We start from the raw sequence: 18,181 nt of genomic DNA on the forward strand, positions 1-18,181 counted from the left end.
CGGCGCCACTTGTTATTATGTTCTGGTAAATTATACAAAACACAAGAATAGGGAGGTCCAACACACACACACACACACACACACACACACACTATCTTATAATGATATATTACTGATATATATTAATGCATTTTGTACTGGTGCAACAATTTACTTTTTGTACAAATGCTTTCTACTGACTAAAAACAATTCCCAAAACAATTCTCAAAACTTCTCAAAACAATTCCCAACAAATCAGTTGCTTTTATCAAATTTGCTATAAGTAACATGTGAGCCTTTGTTTAATCAGTTTCCAATTTCTACAGTCCCATTTCTATCCAAATTGCATGGTATGCATATTATTGCTCAACAATATGGGTCACCATTACATGAGTCAATCATACAGGTGTGAAATTCTGTCCCACCTATTAAGGAATTTCCTGGCAGAAGAGTTTCCTCACTCTGCCCACAACTGACCGAAATGTGTGGCTCATGTTGCACGATACAGGAACGGCAGAAGGAAGTGACTCTATTTTGCCGATTACTGTTTATCATGTTATATCACCGTACGATAATTATGTCAGGCACACAGTAAAGCCATGTGAGAGAATGTGTGTAGAGAGAGAGAAAGCAGAGAGACAGTGTGATAAAAAAAGAGAGAGAGGGGCTGGGAGAGAGAGAAAGCAGAGAGACAGTGTGATAAAGAAAGAGAGAGAGTGGCTGGGAGAGAGAGAAAGGGAGAGAGAGAGAAAGAGAGTGGTATGTGTGCTTTGCAATGCTTGAGCAACATGGTAAACAGTGCAAATGGTGAGGGGGAGGGGCGCTGGGATGTACGGAGTGATTAAATATATGAGAACAGGGAGAGAGGAAAGAAAAAGGGGAAGATAGGGAAGTTGAGAGAGAAGGGATGCAAAGGACCTGTGAGCTAATGTGATCGTGCTTCTGAAGCTTGGCGCTTGGCCACATACACAGCTGACCAACGGATCACTTCTTTCAGAGTAAGAGACGGAATTTTGTCTTATCTTGTCTTTAGTGGCATTTAAAAAATATTATATATGTTTATATATCTTTGCTTATTGGTTTATTTCTGCAATTTGCTTTGACTGCCACGATGAAGTAGTCACTGTGTCTTGTTTTATCACTTTTCAAGTTTTAGACTTGATCTGTTTTGCATGGATTAACTTCTACTAACTTGAACTAGTATTTGGACTTAAGGCGAGACACTACAGGTGAATAGGGTAAAATTTTAAAATAATACACATCACCATGAAACTTCCTCAGTTGATTACTTACACAAGTATGAACAAAAAATGTATTAGAAGTTTTTGAAATTCGAATGTCTAATTATGCAAATTAGGCATTATCTCATTAAATATGGGCAAATATGCATATATTTTCGGTAGATAGATCTGAACATATGATAAAGCCAGGTACAAAATTATTTTTTCATTTTGTTTGCATACTAGATAAAAATAAAATTACAGAGGGATTTCAGGATATCTGCTTTCATTACCTAGGAAATCAGAATATACTGTCCATAGCCTTAAAAAATCGATTTTTGCCATATATTTTTGATTAAAATGTCACATAAATCAGGCCAGGAATGATTTATTAACAAATCCCTCTGTAAATATCTTCAGAACACTGCTAAGTGTATATCTGGAAAGTTTGGTGTAGATAGGTGCTACATAGGCTGAGATGTTTCTACTGGAAAATGAGAAAAACTCAATTTGAGAAAACAGCCTTGGAACACAGCCAAGAGATTCCGTTCTCAGCCTAGACTCGCCTTTGAACTTTCGCGATTGGTTGCGGTTACAAAGGAAGTGTCCATATTTGGATAGCACAACGTCATGCAGGAATAACAGAGCTTTCCAACGGTACTACACATGTTATGTTTTGTAGCACGGTCGCGGTAGAGCATGAAACGTTAGAAGAGTAACTTTTGGTGAATTTAGGAGAAATATACAGGCGCGAGTAGACAAAATGTAATGAAATAAACACCTAAATGTGTAAATCGGGCTTTGTTGGTGTAGTAGTGTGAAAGAATACATGCTAAGGTAGCAAATTAGCCCAAAATCTCGAAATTGACCAGTGCATGAAAAAACGATGTTTTCACCTGCCGTGTCTCGCCTTAATATATATCATATATTTCACTGTAATCTGTAAGCTGCTTTGATACACCATGTTGGCTCCAGAGCTACTTAGTAATTGCAAAGTGCATTAGAGTAGAAAAGAACAGAGATGTGAAGGTACAAGCTTGTTACAAGCTAGTTAATCATGACAAACTAATAAACTAGCTATGGAAAATACATTGCATTATACAAATCCCTAAACCAGTGGACTCTCCTGACATCATTAATCAAACATGCTTATACTGCCATCTGGTTAATATTCAACTTCCTCAAGCAAGATGAGTGTCCCCAAAATAGCAGCCATAGCGACCATAGTCTTCTACAGAGGGTGATCGAAGCTAATCTGATGTGCAGTAACTTTTCCATTTGTGTATGTTTTCTACTTTGACAAATGCATGGGTAAATTTGAATCAGGAAGGTTATTCCTTTCATAAAAAAAACTACTCATAAGATGGCATTCCTTTATTATTAGAATACAGAGGCATGTTTAGGGTATTCAGGTGAATCTCAAGACATTTGTTTGTTTCACAATTTGGTACATATTTTCTACATGAGCTGAAAAATTAAATCATATGACATCTTAGTCAGACAGCTATCTTAGCTTACACTTCACTTCCTCTCTTTCTGAAATGTCATTCCGGGCTCACCAAATGGGATACAGGAGAGAGGGAGATGCTTCTTATGAGCCAGCCACTTTTGAGCAGGCAGAAAGAGGGACTAGAATATAGTTTTTTCTTTCTGCCGGATTACAAGCATCTCTGAACTGACCACATGTCAGCCCTCTAGGTCTCTTGATATCCCTTAGAAACACAACTGAGCCCTAGCACCAGGTCTTGTGAAGTTGTGTGCAAAAGTAGATCAATATAGAATGAAAATATGAGTGCTTTAGGCTATTATTTGCCAAGGTATGCCCATGCGTTTTGTAAAATGCCTATGGATACTCCCCATAGGACTTTTTGTTATCCAAAATGCATGCTGACAATCAAATGCTTACTGCACATGAACCCCTTTGTGTAAAAGCATAATCCTGGTCTCAAATGAAACGTAACACTTTGAGGTTTAATGCTTGTATTTGGATTATACTTCAGGGGTTCTGATATGGAATGACTACACTAAATATGGAATGATTACAAAAATGTCTCTATTTTTGCATTTACTTTGTTGGTTCAATGAGTGTGTATAAGATAGACTATACATCTGTACAACTAATATTGGATAACACAACATGAAGATTCAATTTCTATGGATTCTTGTGAATCTTTCAGTACCCAATATGTTGCATCTACTTATTGTGCTGCAGCTACACTGCAGCCAGAAGTCAGGGTAGCACCAAAAGCGGAAGGGGGGGAGGGGGGCATTTTGGATCAAATTTAATTGAGACATAATAAGATTAATCTAAGAATGTAAAGCACTATACAGATTGTACATGAAAAAAGTTGTCATTTTTGGATTTCCAAGAGTCAAAGCTTTGAAATGGTGTACAACATTACTATGCTACATAGCTATATGGTGCATACAATTGATTTAGAATGTTGGGGGGAGGTGGGGGAGGGGGGTAACCATCCCGCCGACGGGACACTGAAAGTTATGTGGTTTTTAAAAGTACTTGAGTATCAAGAGTACAAGAGAACATTTTCTAAATATTGCATTACTACTGCCACAGTGCTTACATTTATGTACAGAAACGTCCTACATGGAGTTATGAAAAATGTTAATGTTAATACCTTGGAGAATGTAAAAGGAATTGAAAGTAAAATCAAGTCATTTCCATCTTTTTACCATGTTTCCAGGGATGGGCAGTATTTCTAATAAATGTATTTAAAATATGTATTTCAAATACAAAATACTATTTTGTAATTGAAACACTTGAAGCGAAAACTATCATTGTAACTTGTTCAGCAAGTTGAAATAGTCTGGTGAGGTGGGGCCACGGGTTGACACATTCCCGGCATCCAGAAACCTGCTGCGTCTTCATCCATTGTTCTGACCATGGAGTTGACTGGCGGAAAGCTGAAGGTGATTGCTGATAGGCTGTCCCAATCAGTGGCATCTGCACAATCCAATCACGTTTGAGAGGGAAACAACAAATTGAGGGTTTCCTACATTTCTCTTTTTTTAGAAGTAACGGGTACTCACGGTTAAGGATAGAAATGTAGTGGAGTAAAGAGTACAATATTTGCCTCTCAAATGTACTTGAGTAAAGTCATGAGTACTCTTCTAGTATTCTTGAATTTCCCCTTGAGGATCAATAAAGTATCTATCTATCTATCTATATATCTACTCCCCAAAAATGATACTCGAGTAAAGTACAGATCCCTCAAAATTGTACTCGGTTACTGTCCGGCTCTGCCTGTATACCGGTATACCTTGGCTTGGCCAAATCAATAGGGTAACACACTAACCCTGACGCAGTGAGCTGCCTGCTACAGCGGCGCTCAGGGAGAGCAGTGAGGGGTTAGGTGCCTTGCTCAAGGGCACTTCAGCCGTTCCTACTGGTCGGGGTTTGAACCGGCAACCCTCTGGTTACAAGTCCGAAGCGCTAACCAGTAGGCCACGGCTGCCCCAGTAATTTATCATGTGCTCGCCGTCTCAATAGTGCTACGGAGGGGATTTGTCTAAACTACTAGACTCAATCGTGCTTGTACACTGGTGTGGTGGGACAGTGGGGTTGGACGTGATGGCCTGAAACACATTTCACCTGTTTTCACCTCCATTTCCAACGTTGTGCCTCAGCCACGGGGTCAGAGAGTCGATGCCCTCTCGCTGTGTGCCTCTCTCATCAGGCCACCTGCACAACAATGGCACACTTACAAATGGTTCCCTTTTTCTCCTGCTTCCATATCGACGCACACATCTTTCACTCTTTCTTTCCTCCCCTCTCTCTCTTTCTCTCTCTCTCTCTTTCTCTCTCTCTCACACACTCTCTTTCTCTCACTGCCTTCATTCATAACTGTTCAACAATGGGCACAACAAGAGCCACCTATAAAACTAAGGCGTCCCTCTTTCTGCCTGTCCAAAAGTGCCTGGCCCATAAGAAGCCTATTGTCCAAGACCCACAGGATCCATGTGACCGAGGTCATTGATCTACTCTTTACCCGCTGATAACAAGCTGCCAGATAGGAGAAGCGCATGGGGACCGGTTGCCTTTCTGTTGGTGCCCATGGGAGCGGTTGGTTTGAATATTGACCGTTTCAAGAGAGTTCCATTATCAGCATCATAGTTGTTCCCACAAGGCTTCCGTTTTAACATTCCATATGAAGTAGATAGAGTCCTGAAGCCATGACGTAGCGTTGCCAAGGCAGCAATTTCACTGGATCTAAACAAATCAATCTAACCATTGAAATCACCATTAGCGGTGGCTTTCCTTATCTATTTCAATAATTTTACAACGTTTCTAAGATGTTAGTATATTTTTTTACACTGTAGGAATCACATACTACAACATATATTCATACCAACACGATCAAATTCGTGACTACAGAGTTTTATTTTAGCATGGGTTAAAACGTCACTCTTAACAGCCGCCAGTCTTTGAGAAGACGTGAAATATCCACTGGAATTTTGTTTCTTTATATTAGCCTACACCTGCCAGGGAATCCGTGTTATGTGGGTAAGCTGCTGCCTAGCAGGTAAAGCACGTTAAATGGCTATAGCCTACATATAAAACAATTTATTAGCTAGAAATTATGCCACATGTCTACATTCAATGCTATTTAAGCCACTTCGAAAGTTTGTTTAGATCCAGTGATTCTGCCGTCATGGAAACGCTACGTCACACTTCGGTACTCTATTGGGAACAAAATAGAACGTTCAAGCATTGTTTTTGTTTTTCTTGTTGAAAGGGTCTATAGAGTATGTCAATGCAACTCAGAGATAAAAGCTTGTTTATGTGAACGGAAACAGGAGGTAACTAAACTAAACGAGGCAAAGGTTGCAATCTTAAATTGAATTAAATTATATAACACCAGGAAAGACATAGAAAACAAATCAGTTGAACTTCCCGTTGTGTTACCAACTCAGGTCTAAAGTTCATCAGTAATAAATAATTAATCAAAAATTCCAACACAATAATGTGCAAAGGAAATGGGACACAGGTTGAGATGTAGGTCTGAATGTAAAACTAAGGTCCCGTGAGTATAGTCTGCAGTTGCATCAACATATTAAACTCATCTATCAGTCATAACCTGATTAAATCTGCCTCTGGTTTCTGTTGACATGAATACTTTTGAGTGTATGATTCAATGTTTTCGTTGGTTTAATAACATGGATTGGACCACACCCTCCTTGTCCGTGTGTGTGTCCGTGTGTGTGTGTGTGTGTGTGTGTGTGTGTGTACGTGTGTGGGTGGATGTGTGTGTGCATATGTGTTTGTGTATGCAATAAAGCAAATGACATGGACAGAAACCGAAAGACATTGACAGAATGACTTTTGAAACAGAGATTGACAGGTAGATAGACCGAGTTAGAGAGCGACAACACGAGACAAAGAGAAGGAGGGATTCCAGGTGAGTGCTTGAACGCAACCAGGTGTCATCTTACAAACTGCTGTTTGTCACTGGGGGTTGGCTGACTCGACTTAAAACAAAAATCTGTGTAGACCTGAGACCTGGACCTGGGAGAGATCCGGAATCCTTAAAGAAGAGCACACACTCCACAGTACTGGGACGGATCAGGTGCTAGGAAAAGGAAGGAGATAGAGAGAGACAAATATTTTAAGAAAGAGACAGAGAGGAGAGAGAGAGAGAGAGAGAGAGAGAGGAGGAGGGAAAGAGTAAAAAAGGTTTGCGGCTGCCTGAGGGTCTGTTAGTGTCAGAGAAACCGTTTAGCATAGACGTTTGTAGTTGTAGTCGAGCGTGTGTGTGTGTGGGTACATTTGCGTGTAACCCATCTGTTGGGTTTGGATCCGGCTTTTGTCCACTCCTGGTCCGGTACTGCTGTGGCATACCTGGGCTAGCCAGAAGAAGTGTTGCAGCACCATGAAGGTGAGTAGCTATAAGCGTTATAACTCTCAACCTGTCGCTCTCAACTTGTGTCTCCAAATGCTTATGGGTGTAGCAGAGAACTATCTGATGTCTGATATAGCATAAGAGGTGAACTTTGCAAAAGCGGAAGAGCAGATTCTGCTGCCACAATGCAATAAAACAGATATTAAATGTGAACAATGTGAGTTGGTTCAGGAATGGACTGCTTGGTTTGGAATAGGTTTTTATAATGATTTTTACTGAAGTTGTTTCTATGTGTAAAAAAAACATGCAAATCAACTAACTGGTGTTATGAGGGGCTACATTTTTGTTTTCGCCAATAAACAACCTAATGGGCCACGACGCGGACGCACACACCCTCTTGGGACTGTAACAGCCCTTGCAGAGATGGCAGTCTGTGGTCTGTCTTGTAAATAAAGGACTTAGCGAGGAGTGAATTCTGTCAATACTGTCCCCACAGCTGCGTTCCCTCTCTCGTAGTGGTGACATTGTCTGAAGTCAGCTGATGGCAGATTGTCTCATGAGTCATGTTGGCACATCTGTACCGCTCTCCCTGAGGCGATACTGTAGCAGTCCCATGATACTCCTGATGCTGTGTGATATACAGGGAGTTCACAGGATTAGTAGGGGTCATATACTGTAGACCCTTTCAACAATAAAAACAAAAACAATGCTTGAATGTTCTATTTGGTTCCCAATCTACTTTCTCTGCATTAAGATAACATATGGAATGTTAAAACGGAAGCCTTGTGGGGCCAACTATGATGCTGATAATGGAACTCTCTTGAAAGGGTCTATACAGGAATGTAGTGGAGGCTAAATAGAAGTAAACACAGTTTATCCACCTCTTATAAGAGTTTATCCACCTCTCAAAAGAGTTTATTCACCAATTGCAACTTTTAACATTCAAAAAACACAACATTCACAATATGTACACTCATCAACACTCAAGGAACCATTTACCATAATACCCCTGGTATTGTTATAAACATTGGACAATAACCTCCACCATCATCAAACTGTTCTGAATGCCTTAAAAAAATAAAATAAAAATCTGATACCATGTCACAGTCCACCCCACCTCACCCTGATCACAGAATTCATAGTTTATCCAGCTCTTATTTTATCACTACACCCCTGACCATATACAGCACTGGACTGCATATAAAAGACAAGAGTGTGACTATCTTCAGTTGGTACTTGCTTTGGACATTAGATGATTTACGGAGGTCAGGGAGTTGTGCTGTCAAATACTACTTGAACTGTTGTATGAATGCACCTACATGTAACATGTTTGTGATATCGATAGACATACATAAATGAAATAAATTTGAAGTTAGTTAATCACATTTCAGCAGCATCATTAAGATTTTAAAAGTGTCGTCAGGGATTGCTCAGGAAGTTGTGTTTGTTTGTGTTTATATTGAAATGTATTACTGTAATTTCCCAACTATTAGCTGCGGCTTATACATTGATTTTGTTAAATGTCTTCAGCTATGAGGTTAATACACGGGGGCAGATAATATGGTATTAATATGGTTTTGTTTCTTTTAACTTGCAAAACACACTGTCCTGCGGCTTATACACAATTCAACTAATACACAGGAAATTACTGTAGCATACACTTTTGTGCAAAAACCCCCGTACATTAACATTTAACCAAGGACCAAACAACCAATCACTTTATTAGTTTCCAGTTTTCGGAGCCTGGGCTGCCTACAGATACTTTGGGAATGGGCAGCTAGCGGTTGTGAGGAGAAAAATGTTATGGACTAAAACCCCTGACTGTACCTTTAAGCTTGGAATGTCATTACAATAATGACATGGAACTATTCATCATTTAATTGTTATACTTAGTCAGAGTTATGCTTAGTAATATGTTATCCACACTGTCACAGCACTATCTAAAGCTAATTTTCGATTAATTAATTAATGATACATTGCATATGAAACAGTGTGATGGGTGGATGTGAATTGTGTGTTTGGTGAGACATTTACAGTCATTGCAATTTGAAATAATTAGGATCAACGTCAAAAGGATGGTCGGGGTTGCCATGACAATCAAAAACGCAAAACAACAGCAGTCTCATTCTTTCTTTTTCGCCCGTTAAACCAGTCTTTATCTGACCCACTTGTACTACAATGACTACTCCCAGTGCAAGCAGCCTGTTTAAAATAGGTCAAACACGCTGTTACTTTCTAAAAATGTCTCTTAAACTCTCAGATCTCAATTCAGGAGAGCCACACAAGACATATAAAATTAAAAATATATTATTGTTATTAAATTGAATATCCAATGTATTAAAGCACAATATTCATTCTGGCAAATGTAGCAATGATGAAACACCTTGATCGGAATACTGCAATATAGAGATCCATTTTATTTTGTATGATCTCAGGTTTATATCAAGTTTATATTTTAGGAACATATATATATTCCTGAAATATAAACCTGATATAAACCTATATATATATTTCTGGCCAGTCCCTGGTTTTGGAGGAAGAGTTAGGGTTAGTATTCATTTCTTCCAAATAACTGTGTGGTTTATCAGATGCCACAATCTGGCCAACATTCATGTCCTCTGGGTCAGGTTGCATTCACGTTTAGACAGTGTCATTTTACATCCACTGTTGTGTTTGGATCCATATTGAAATGACCTTTTCACATAAACTGGACTGTCTGGTTTATAAGCCAGGCTTTGGCAGTGACCCTTTCTTCTAACAATAACACCAGGTGTTTTTATGTAGAAAAAGTGTAGTGCAATGGACGCTTGCTGGACTTGGCTCTGCATGTTGATATCTGTCATAAGCTATGCATGGACTCAAGTAAGGAAGTTTTGTCTGCGGATGTAACAAGATGAGCCCAGATCAAAGTTACTTACATACAACTTACTTACATACAACTTTTCATTTCCAATCTGTAAAACAATCACAAGAGCATAAATATTATTATAAAATGATACAGCGTAAGGAAAAGGTATAAGCAATAGGCAAACACAACAGGTGATTCCTATAGATGCTGACCAATTTATTGCTCTGTAAATATAGTTCTAGGTGTTTTAGCTGACAGGTGTAGTCTTACAGACTCTATATTTGTCTGTTTATCTGTTTTGCAGTCTCTGTGAGTCATTTGGTCTACATTCTGGAAGTTCTTTCTCTTTGAATTTAAACTTGCATTCAAGCAAGAGCGGAAGTTTCAGTTTGTGACTCGCTCAAATTTTCCACTCTGAATTTGTGTGTGTACATTCAAAGTAGTATTCAAAACTTCTCACGTTCTCTCTCCCTCTGTGCTGCTGTATCTACTTCCCTCTGTGCATGCGTACATAGCTTGTTTTATTTATTTCTTAGTCTATGTAGACGGCCATCTAAATGATTTTTTAAAAGAAAAGGAGACACCCAGACAGAATAAGGACAAGATAGATAGATAGATAGATAGATAGATAGATAGATAGATAGACAGATACTTTATTGATCCCCAAGGGGAAATTCAAGTATACTAGTAGACTATACCAGACTGTATCAGTTTCTCTGCTTTTTCACAGCCCTAATACGCTTTTCAGTTGCTTACATAACTGCCTTCCCATACAATGCTTTACATGGCGGCACAGTAATCCCTGGACGCTAATGTTTCCCTCACAGTCGATAAATGACACAGCCATCCTTTGTGGGGAGTCCGCAAATTGTACTATATGGGAGTTTTTGTGTTGAGATGCGGTTACGTAAGCGCGGGAGGGGGGGGGGGGTGGGTTAGGGGCTAGGACAAGGGCTGAGAGTTTCACTCCTGATTGACTGATGCCAGCGGTTTCAGGGAAGATGAGGAAAACTCCCAACCCAAGCCCTCCCCCAACCCCCGTCACTCAACTGCCCCCCCCCCCATCCCCCATCCCCCATCCCCCATCACTCAACTGCCCTCCCCCAACCACCATCCCCCCAACCCCTTCCTTTGACCACCTGACCACCTGAAACTGGTCGGGCCACATTTTTTTCCCTTCCCACACCAGTTCCGAGCCGTAGCAGGGTTACTGTCAGCCAATGCAGGGAAGGCCAGTTGAAGTGTTCTGGGACAATGTGTTATGCAAGCTGAGAAATTCCAAATACACATACTTGACACATAAGCACACACACACACACACACACACACATTTAATTACATTAAATTACGTTAAAACCAATAATATAATATAAAGTATATATACTTTTTTGATCCCGTGAGGGAAATTTGGTCTCTGAATTTAACCCAATCAGTGAATTAGTGAAACACAAACAGCACACAGTGAACACACAGTGAGGTGAAGCACACACTAATCCTGGTGCAGTGAGCTGCCTGCTACAACGGCGGCGCTCGGGGAGCAGTGAGGGGTTAGGTGCCTTGCTCAAGGGCACTTCAGCCGCTGCCCACTGGTCGGGGCTCGAACCGGCAACCCTCCGGTTACAAGTCCAGAGTGCTAATCAGTGGGCCACGGCTGCCCAAAGGCTCAAACACATACCACAAACAAACAGTATATCGGACATACTCGTACACTACTGTTCATACACCTCAAATAGCATTTAGCTGGGTGTGGATGTCATATGCCTTATGTACATTCTTCTGACATTGATGTATCACTATACCACGCATTCTCATATACGTCTTAACAGCTAAGCCAGGACTTTCCACTACAGTATAGAATTTTAGTTGTGAAAAAGGAAGTCATTAAAAGGCCTTCTTGTAAAGTAACATGACGCAGACTGTGTGACGTAGACTCAGCTTAACAGCTTACCTGTCCCTGGTAGAGCAAACAAATCTCTCAGCTGAGTGCATTATGTGTGTCATTGTTTCTGTTGAATGTCCTATGGGCCTACTGGCTCATGAGTGCACAGGCAACCCATATCTTCTGGGTATAAGCCTCTGGGTATACAGCAGCACCCGCTGAGCGTCTGGGAGAAGGGTGGGACCCTGTTTACAGCTGGGGAGAAAACAGGAGGAACAGAGACTCGAGAATAACTGTCAGGATTAGTTTCGCTGAGTCATTACTAGTTTTGCTTGCTGGTCTCCATATTTGTATGTTCACTCGTGACAGATGTCATGTCCACACATTGATTGTTTTGAATGAGTTGGCAAAACCTGAACTTTTTAATTGCCACACACTTCCTGCAACAATTCTGGTTGACCATCACCTGCATTGTGTAAGCGTATGTGTAAGCATACCTGTTTACACGGACCCAGTTGGGTGATACACCTAGTGAATAACATCAAGCCCCATGTGACACTGCACAGCACTGTGTTGCATCATGTCCAGATAGGACATTCCAATTGAAAACAATGTAATTAAACTGATTTGGACATTCCAATTGAAAACAATGTAATTAAACTGATTTGGTCACTAACGCTCACTCGCATCGCATGCGGTCAGGATGTGGTGTAAGAGGATGGCTGGAATGTTTTCTGGAGATGATGACGATCAGTCTACCTCGTCACACCATTCAGGTGCTTAAAATGCCATGCTTAAACAGGCATTATTTTCCACTTGCCAGAGTAGTCAGGCATGCCAACACCTGTCACCTGCTGAGTGACATATTGGCTCTTGCCAAGGTCCAGTTGGTACAGTTACACAAACATGTCAGTCAGCAGATGAGCAGATGTTCAATAGAGTAATATATTTATTCATTCAAACATTCATCCCTGCGGTCACATATGAATTAATTTCATGCATCTCTTACTCTATATTGTGTAACCAACAACACTTCTAATTCATCGTTTTTATATATAAACCATTCACCTTTAAATTGGAATTGTTCCATCACATCACCCACCTAATGAGGACACTAGATCCATGTTTGTTGGTAGTGAAGGCACAGCATAGATGAATTAAGACATTTTATGTCTGACAAAATGGCTGCTCGCCAAACGTTCCCCGTCCTGTTTAAATAAGTGTTTGTGCTTGTGCTCTGTCCCACAGACTAACACACAAGCTGTTGAAGAGAGCTCCAGACCTCTGAACCCCACACAGGAATGTAAGTCCCCTCTCATATCATTAACCACACTGTAAGCAAAGGGGACTTGTCGAAGGCTACATCAATCCGGCTGCTGGATGCTCCCTTGTCCAAAATGCACATGGCAGGTCACACTTGGTTATTAAAGGAGAATTCCGGATGATTTTTTACATAGATCTCTTTCTACTCTTTCTACCCATAGATATCTTTTTTTGAGGTCACTGAGGTTTGCTGCAGCTAACAGCTACAGTACACTCGGGTGCATGTACATCTGTTTTTTTTTGTACTATGAACAGTTCTCACTGAGAATCTATGTGAAAAATCGCAGGATTCTCCTTTAATATATTCTCTGTTTCTGACCTGCTGCAGTAGGACATATTCCCGTATAAACTCACGGGAACCCAATATTATTTTTACTGTTGACTAAGCAACTCTGTGTGTGTTTAGTTGTGGCCAGACCAGGCAGGCGCAGAAAGTCCATGTCTACCCAGGTTCCTCCGAAGAAGAAGGGTGTGTCTGTGAAGAAAGCTCTCATCACCACACTCCTTGTGCTCATCGTCCTAGCCATACTGGCTGTAGCCGCTTACTTCAGTGAGTCCCTAGCACTTTGAAATCTGCATAACTATTATTATTTTTATTATTATTAACAACAACAACAACAACAATGATGATGATGATGATGATGATGATACAAATTGTTATTATCATTTTTTTAAATTATTATTACACTTTACTTGACAGTATCAACATAAGAGTGGCATGACACTGTCATGACACATGAAACCTAACCCTAATCCTAACCTTTAACCCTAATCCTATAATCCCAACCCTAACCCTAACTCTAAACCTAACCCTAACCCTAAACCTAATCCTAACCTTAACTTGTTGTGATAAAAACCGAATGTCACTTAATAACAGAAGCGTTATGTCATAAACGTTTATGACTTGTTTATGACACGTTCATGACAGTGTCATGTCACTCTTATGTCGACACTGTCAAGTAAAGTGTAACCAAAACATCTCATCAACCATCTGGATCAGTGTCACCACACAGTGGAATATGACAGGGACTAGCACTCACATCTACAGTGTGACTTTATTAATAATGAAATTAATTTCCTCATTAGCAAAAACAAATTGCTTACATTTTTGATTGTGACATTTTATGTTGAAGCCAAATTGAATGGCTTTTTAAGTGAATATTTCCTGTCAGCTGCACCATCTCAACCCCTCCCTCTCTTTGTATCTCTTTCCTCCCCTTTTGCCCTCTTTCATTCTTTCTTTCTTTCTTGCTTTCTCTCTTTCTCTCTTTTTCATAACCCAGTCAAGCAGCTGATCGAAAGTAAGTACTTCTTCTGCTCCAGGTCACTCAAGTTCGTCTCTCTGGATGTGACATGCGACGGACGAGAGGACTGCTCTGCTGGAGAGGACGAGTCCACCTGTGTGTCCTCCTTTACAAACAATGAGACATTCCCTGGTAAGATACACATACACATACACATACACATACACATACACATACACACACACATGCACATGCACACACACACACACGCACACACACACACACACACACAGGCACACACACACACACACACACACACACACACACAGGCGCACACACACACACACACACACACACACACACACACACACACACACACACAGACACAGACACAGACACACACACACACACACACACACACACACATACACACACAGACACAGACACAGACACACACACACACACACACACACACATGTACATTTGAATGCTGGAAGTTTTTGTTTGCCATTGCGCCCCAGTCTTGGGCCCAAAATGTTATATTTTCACCAGCCTTTTAAACACAAATAGCATTTGTGCATCAACACCTCCTCAGTCCACCTCTCTGGTCTCTTCACAGTTCGCCTGGTGTCCAACCGCAGTGTACTACAGGTTTACACAGGGCAGTCAGGATGGAAAAGTGTTTGCGCTGAAGGCTTTAACGAGAAGCACACTCAGTTAGCCTGCAATCAGATGGGATACACAAGGTATGACATCACATCTCATGTGCATGACCTGAAGAAGTTAAAGGGGAACTATGCAGGTTTTTTTTTAGCTTAGTTTACCTTAACGGAGCTCTGCAGAGAGACCTGGAAGCACAAAGTGAGAAAACAGCGAAGAAATGGCCAAAACTGCATAGGGGGGCTGTAAACATGTTCTTATGTAGTTCAGCAATGGTCCCGGAAGAGTTCGTGCAAATGAATTAAATGTAGAATCAGGATATAATTACTATGAAATCCCAATAAGTGAAAGAGAACATTGTTGAGGGCTTTGCCTAAATTGCAGTGAATAACATGCCTCTCTATTACTCAAATGTTTACATTTATTTAGCAGACATTTTATATACAGACTTTGTATCCCAACTTGCATATATCAATTATATTCCAAGAGCCATTCTGCCCAGAGCAATATGGGATTTGATGGAAGCCGGGATTTGAACCCACAACTTTTCTGGCTACTGCATGCTAGCCCAGCTCCCTAGCCGTTACCAGCGCCACGTTTCCTCTAAACACAGTACACCCCATTCACTGTAACTTCAACACAGCTCTCAAGTTACATAAATACGTTTCAGTAGACCTCCCAGAAATTCAGCACCTTTAAATCACACTTAAGAGAAGTGTCCAACTGTCCATGAAGCCGACTGACTTGCTGACATGCTTTACGTAACCCCCATGGGACATACTGTATATGGGAAAGATCCAATAGAAGTGTATAGCATGTCATTTTATGGATGCACTGTACACTTTTAAAAGGGTCCTCCAATTTCAAAGTGTAACAAAGGCTTCAGCCATCCTGGAGCCTACCTTTCCATAATGTAAGGGTACAGTAGGTCTTTATTTTCTGTCAGTTTAGAAGATGCCAGGTTTTGCATTAAATTGTGCTTTAAATGCATAGTTGCTTAGCAACATAGATTCAGCCCAGAATAACAATAGTGTCCAACACAATGAAACTACAGGCTACAAATGAAATGCTGACTTTTTGTGGTACTGACTGGGTTTTCTAGTATATCTAGTAGAGGATTAATTGTTGTGTGATAGCTGACTGGTTTTGTGTATTATGTAATGTCTTGAGCCTCTGAGCATCTAATCATTTGGAAGACGTGTGTACTTTCTTGATTTTGTGAATTAATGTCACCCTGTTGTGGCCCAGTGTACAGTAAATAAACAGTCTTCTCCAGTTAACCTTAATGTCAACACATTGTTTGTGTTTTCTGATTGGAAGCACAGACTCAAGTAAGATCTTTTGTTGATTCAGTGCCTTTTCGTCTTCTCCAACACGCCACGCTTCAGTGCAGTGTAATGAAGCGGACCTTTCCTGTATGATAGTCTCTGATGATTCTGTGTCTGTATCTCTCCAGTAAGCCAAGCTACAGCACAGTGTCCACCCGTCTCATCTCGTCCACTCTGGGGACATCGTTTTGTGCCGTGGAATCCAGCACTGGCAGTGCCCTGCAGAAGATAGTATCTGACCGGTAAGGCAAGGCTATGCTGTAAATACCTGTTATAAAGATATCACAAGTGAAACAGCTCTGAGGAAATCTACTCAAAGATGTTTAAATAGGAAAGCAACAGGTTGTGTTGGGTTAGAAGTAATGTTTATCAGTATTGAAGAACAACAGACTGCTCAATTGGCCAGCATGAAAGCTAATATTTTTTAACATTAAAGGCAAACATCCATATTGACGTTTTGATAGGCTTTCTTATTATTCCTTTCTTCTTTCTTCTCTTCCTTCTTTCTTTCTTTCTTTCTTTCTTTCTTTCCTTCCTTCCTTTCCTTTCTTCTTTCTTTACAAAATAAAATAAAGACACTTTGAAATATTGTATGAGCTAATAATATCATGCCCTTCAAAACTGTAGTCTGAGAATGTGGCTCAACTAGGCTGACGTGCCCATTGGAATAGATAGATAGATAGATAGATAGATAGATACTTTATTGATCCCCAGGGGAAATTCAAGGAATAACCACAGTTAAAAGAAAAAGAGAGAATATGTTAAGACCCAAGGTGATGTGATACCAACGTTCACAATATGACCACAGTGGAATGGATTGTTTTCATGTAAATAAATGGCACAAAGGATCCCAAAGACACCATGGCAACAGAAAACAACATAGCCAGGTCAACAAGACAAACGGTATCTCATCTTAGTAATACAGTTTTCTACAATTGCTAAAACACTGAAATCAAAAGTATCCAACAAAGTTATCCAATAATATATCATAATATGTGATTTGGATACATCATGTACACACTGTTGCTTCTTTGCTTTTGGATACATCATGTACACACTGTTGCTTCCACTGTCTTTCATGGGCTTCTTTTTTTTTTTTTAATTTCTATACAAGAGTAAACATCATCTACATAAAAAAAGTGGAAATACACAGTAAGCATGTAAGCAATACTGAAACCAAAAATAGTGATTTTTCCAAATAATTTGCTGTTGTGAATACAATATTTTACAGCCAACAAGAAAAAAGGAAGCAATATTGTGTGTGTGTGTGTGTGTGTGTGTGTGTGTGTGTGTGTGTGTGTGTTTGCGCACGTGTGTGTGTGTGTGTGTGTGTGTGTGTGTGTGTGTGTGTGTGTGTGTGTGTGTGTGTGTTTGTATGTGTGTTTATGTTTCTCATGGTGGGTGTGTCTACATGCAATGAGTAACTCATCCAAAACAAAACACGTCTGAAAGCCATGTCACTCATCTCATTTGTTGGGGCTTCTTATGGAGGTGGCTAATGCCAGTGTTTGTTCCGTAAGTGTTGTTTGTGCCAGTGTTTGTTGTTGTTTTGACGTTGTTTGTGCCCGTCACACCGCTGTGTCTGCCGAAGCCGTCTCCAGTGGATGCAACGCCAGATCTGTGACTAATGGGATGTGATAGTGGCCCCAGAAATGGCGGGATCTGTCCTGCGTTACAGTACACTAGAAATTAAAAAAGCCAAATAGCCTATGGCCTGGGAATGCTAAACTCTGATGTTGTTTATTCTGAACACACCTCTGCTTGCTGGCACAGACACACACACACACACACACACACACACACACACACACACACACACACACACACACACACACACCTCAC

At 40.5% G+C, this 18,181-nt stretch overlaps 1 protein-coding gene across 2 annotated transcripts in view; it reads left to right on the forward strand.

Moving 5' to 3' along the window:
• The first annotated feature begins 821 nt into the window (after positions 1-821).
• Positions 822-18,181, forward strand: part of tmprss4a (transmembrane serine protease 4a) — a 23,823-nt gene continuing 6,463 nt past the window's right edge. Inside the window, exons 1-6 of one of the 2 annotated variants that reach the window (XM_042064008.1) lie at positions 822-977; positions 13,033-13,087; positions 13,514-13,657; positions 14,391-14,543; positions 14,971-15,097; positions 16,468-16,581. In XM_042064008.1, coding sequence (XP_041919942.1) covers positions 13,546-13,657; positions 14,391-14,543; positions 14,971-15,097; positions 16,468-16,581 — 506 coding nt within the window. In that variant the 5' untranslated portion in view covers positions 822-977; positions 13,033-13,087; positions 13,514-13,545. Of the gene's footprint in view, positions 978-6,550; positions 7,094-13,032; positions 13,088-13,513; positions 13,658-14,390; positions 14,544-14,970; positions 15,098-16,467; positions 16,582-18,181 lie in introns of those variants that run through there. The other variant, XM_042064007.1, reaches the window with a different exon arrangement.

The sequence above is a fragment of the Alosa sapidissima genome, chromosome 15 (genome assembly GCF_018492685.1).
Source record: "Alosa sapidissima isolate fAloSap1 chromosome 15, fAloSap1.pri, whole genome shotgun sequence".
Lineage (NCBI taxonomy): Eukaryota > Metazoa > Chordata > Actinopteri > Clupeiformes > Clupeidae > Alosa > Alosa sapidissima.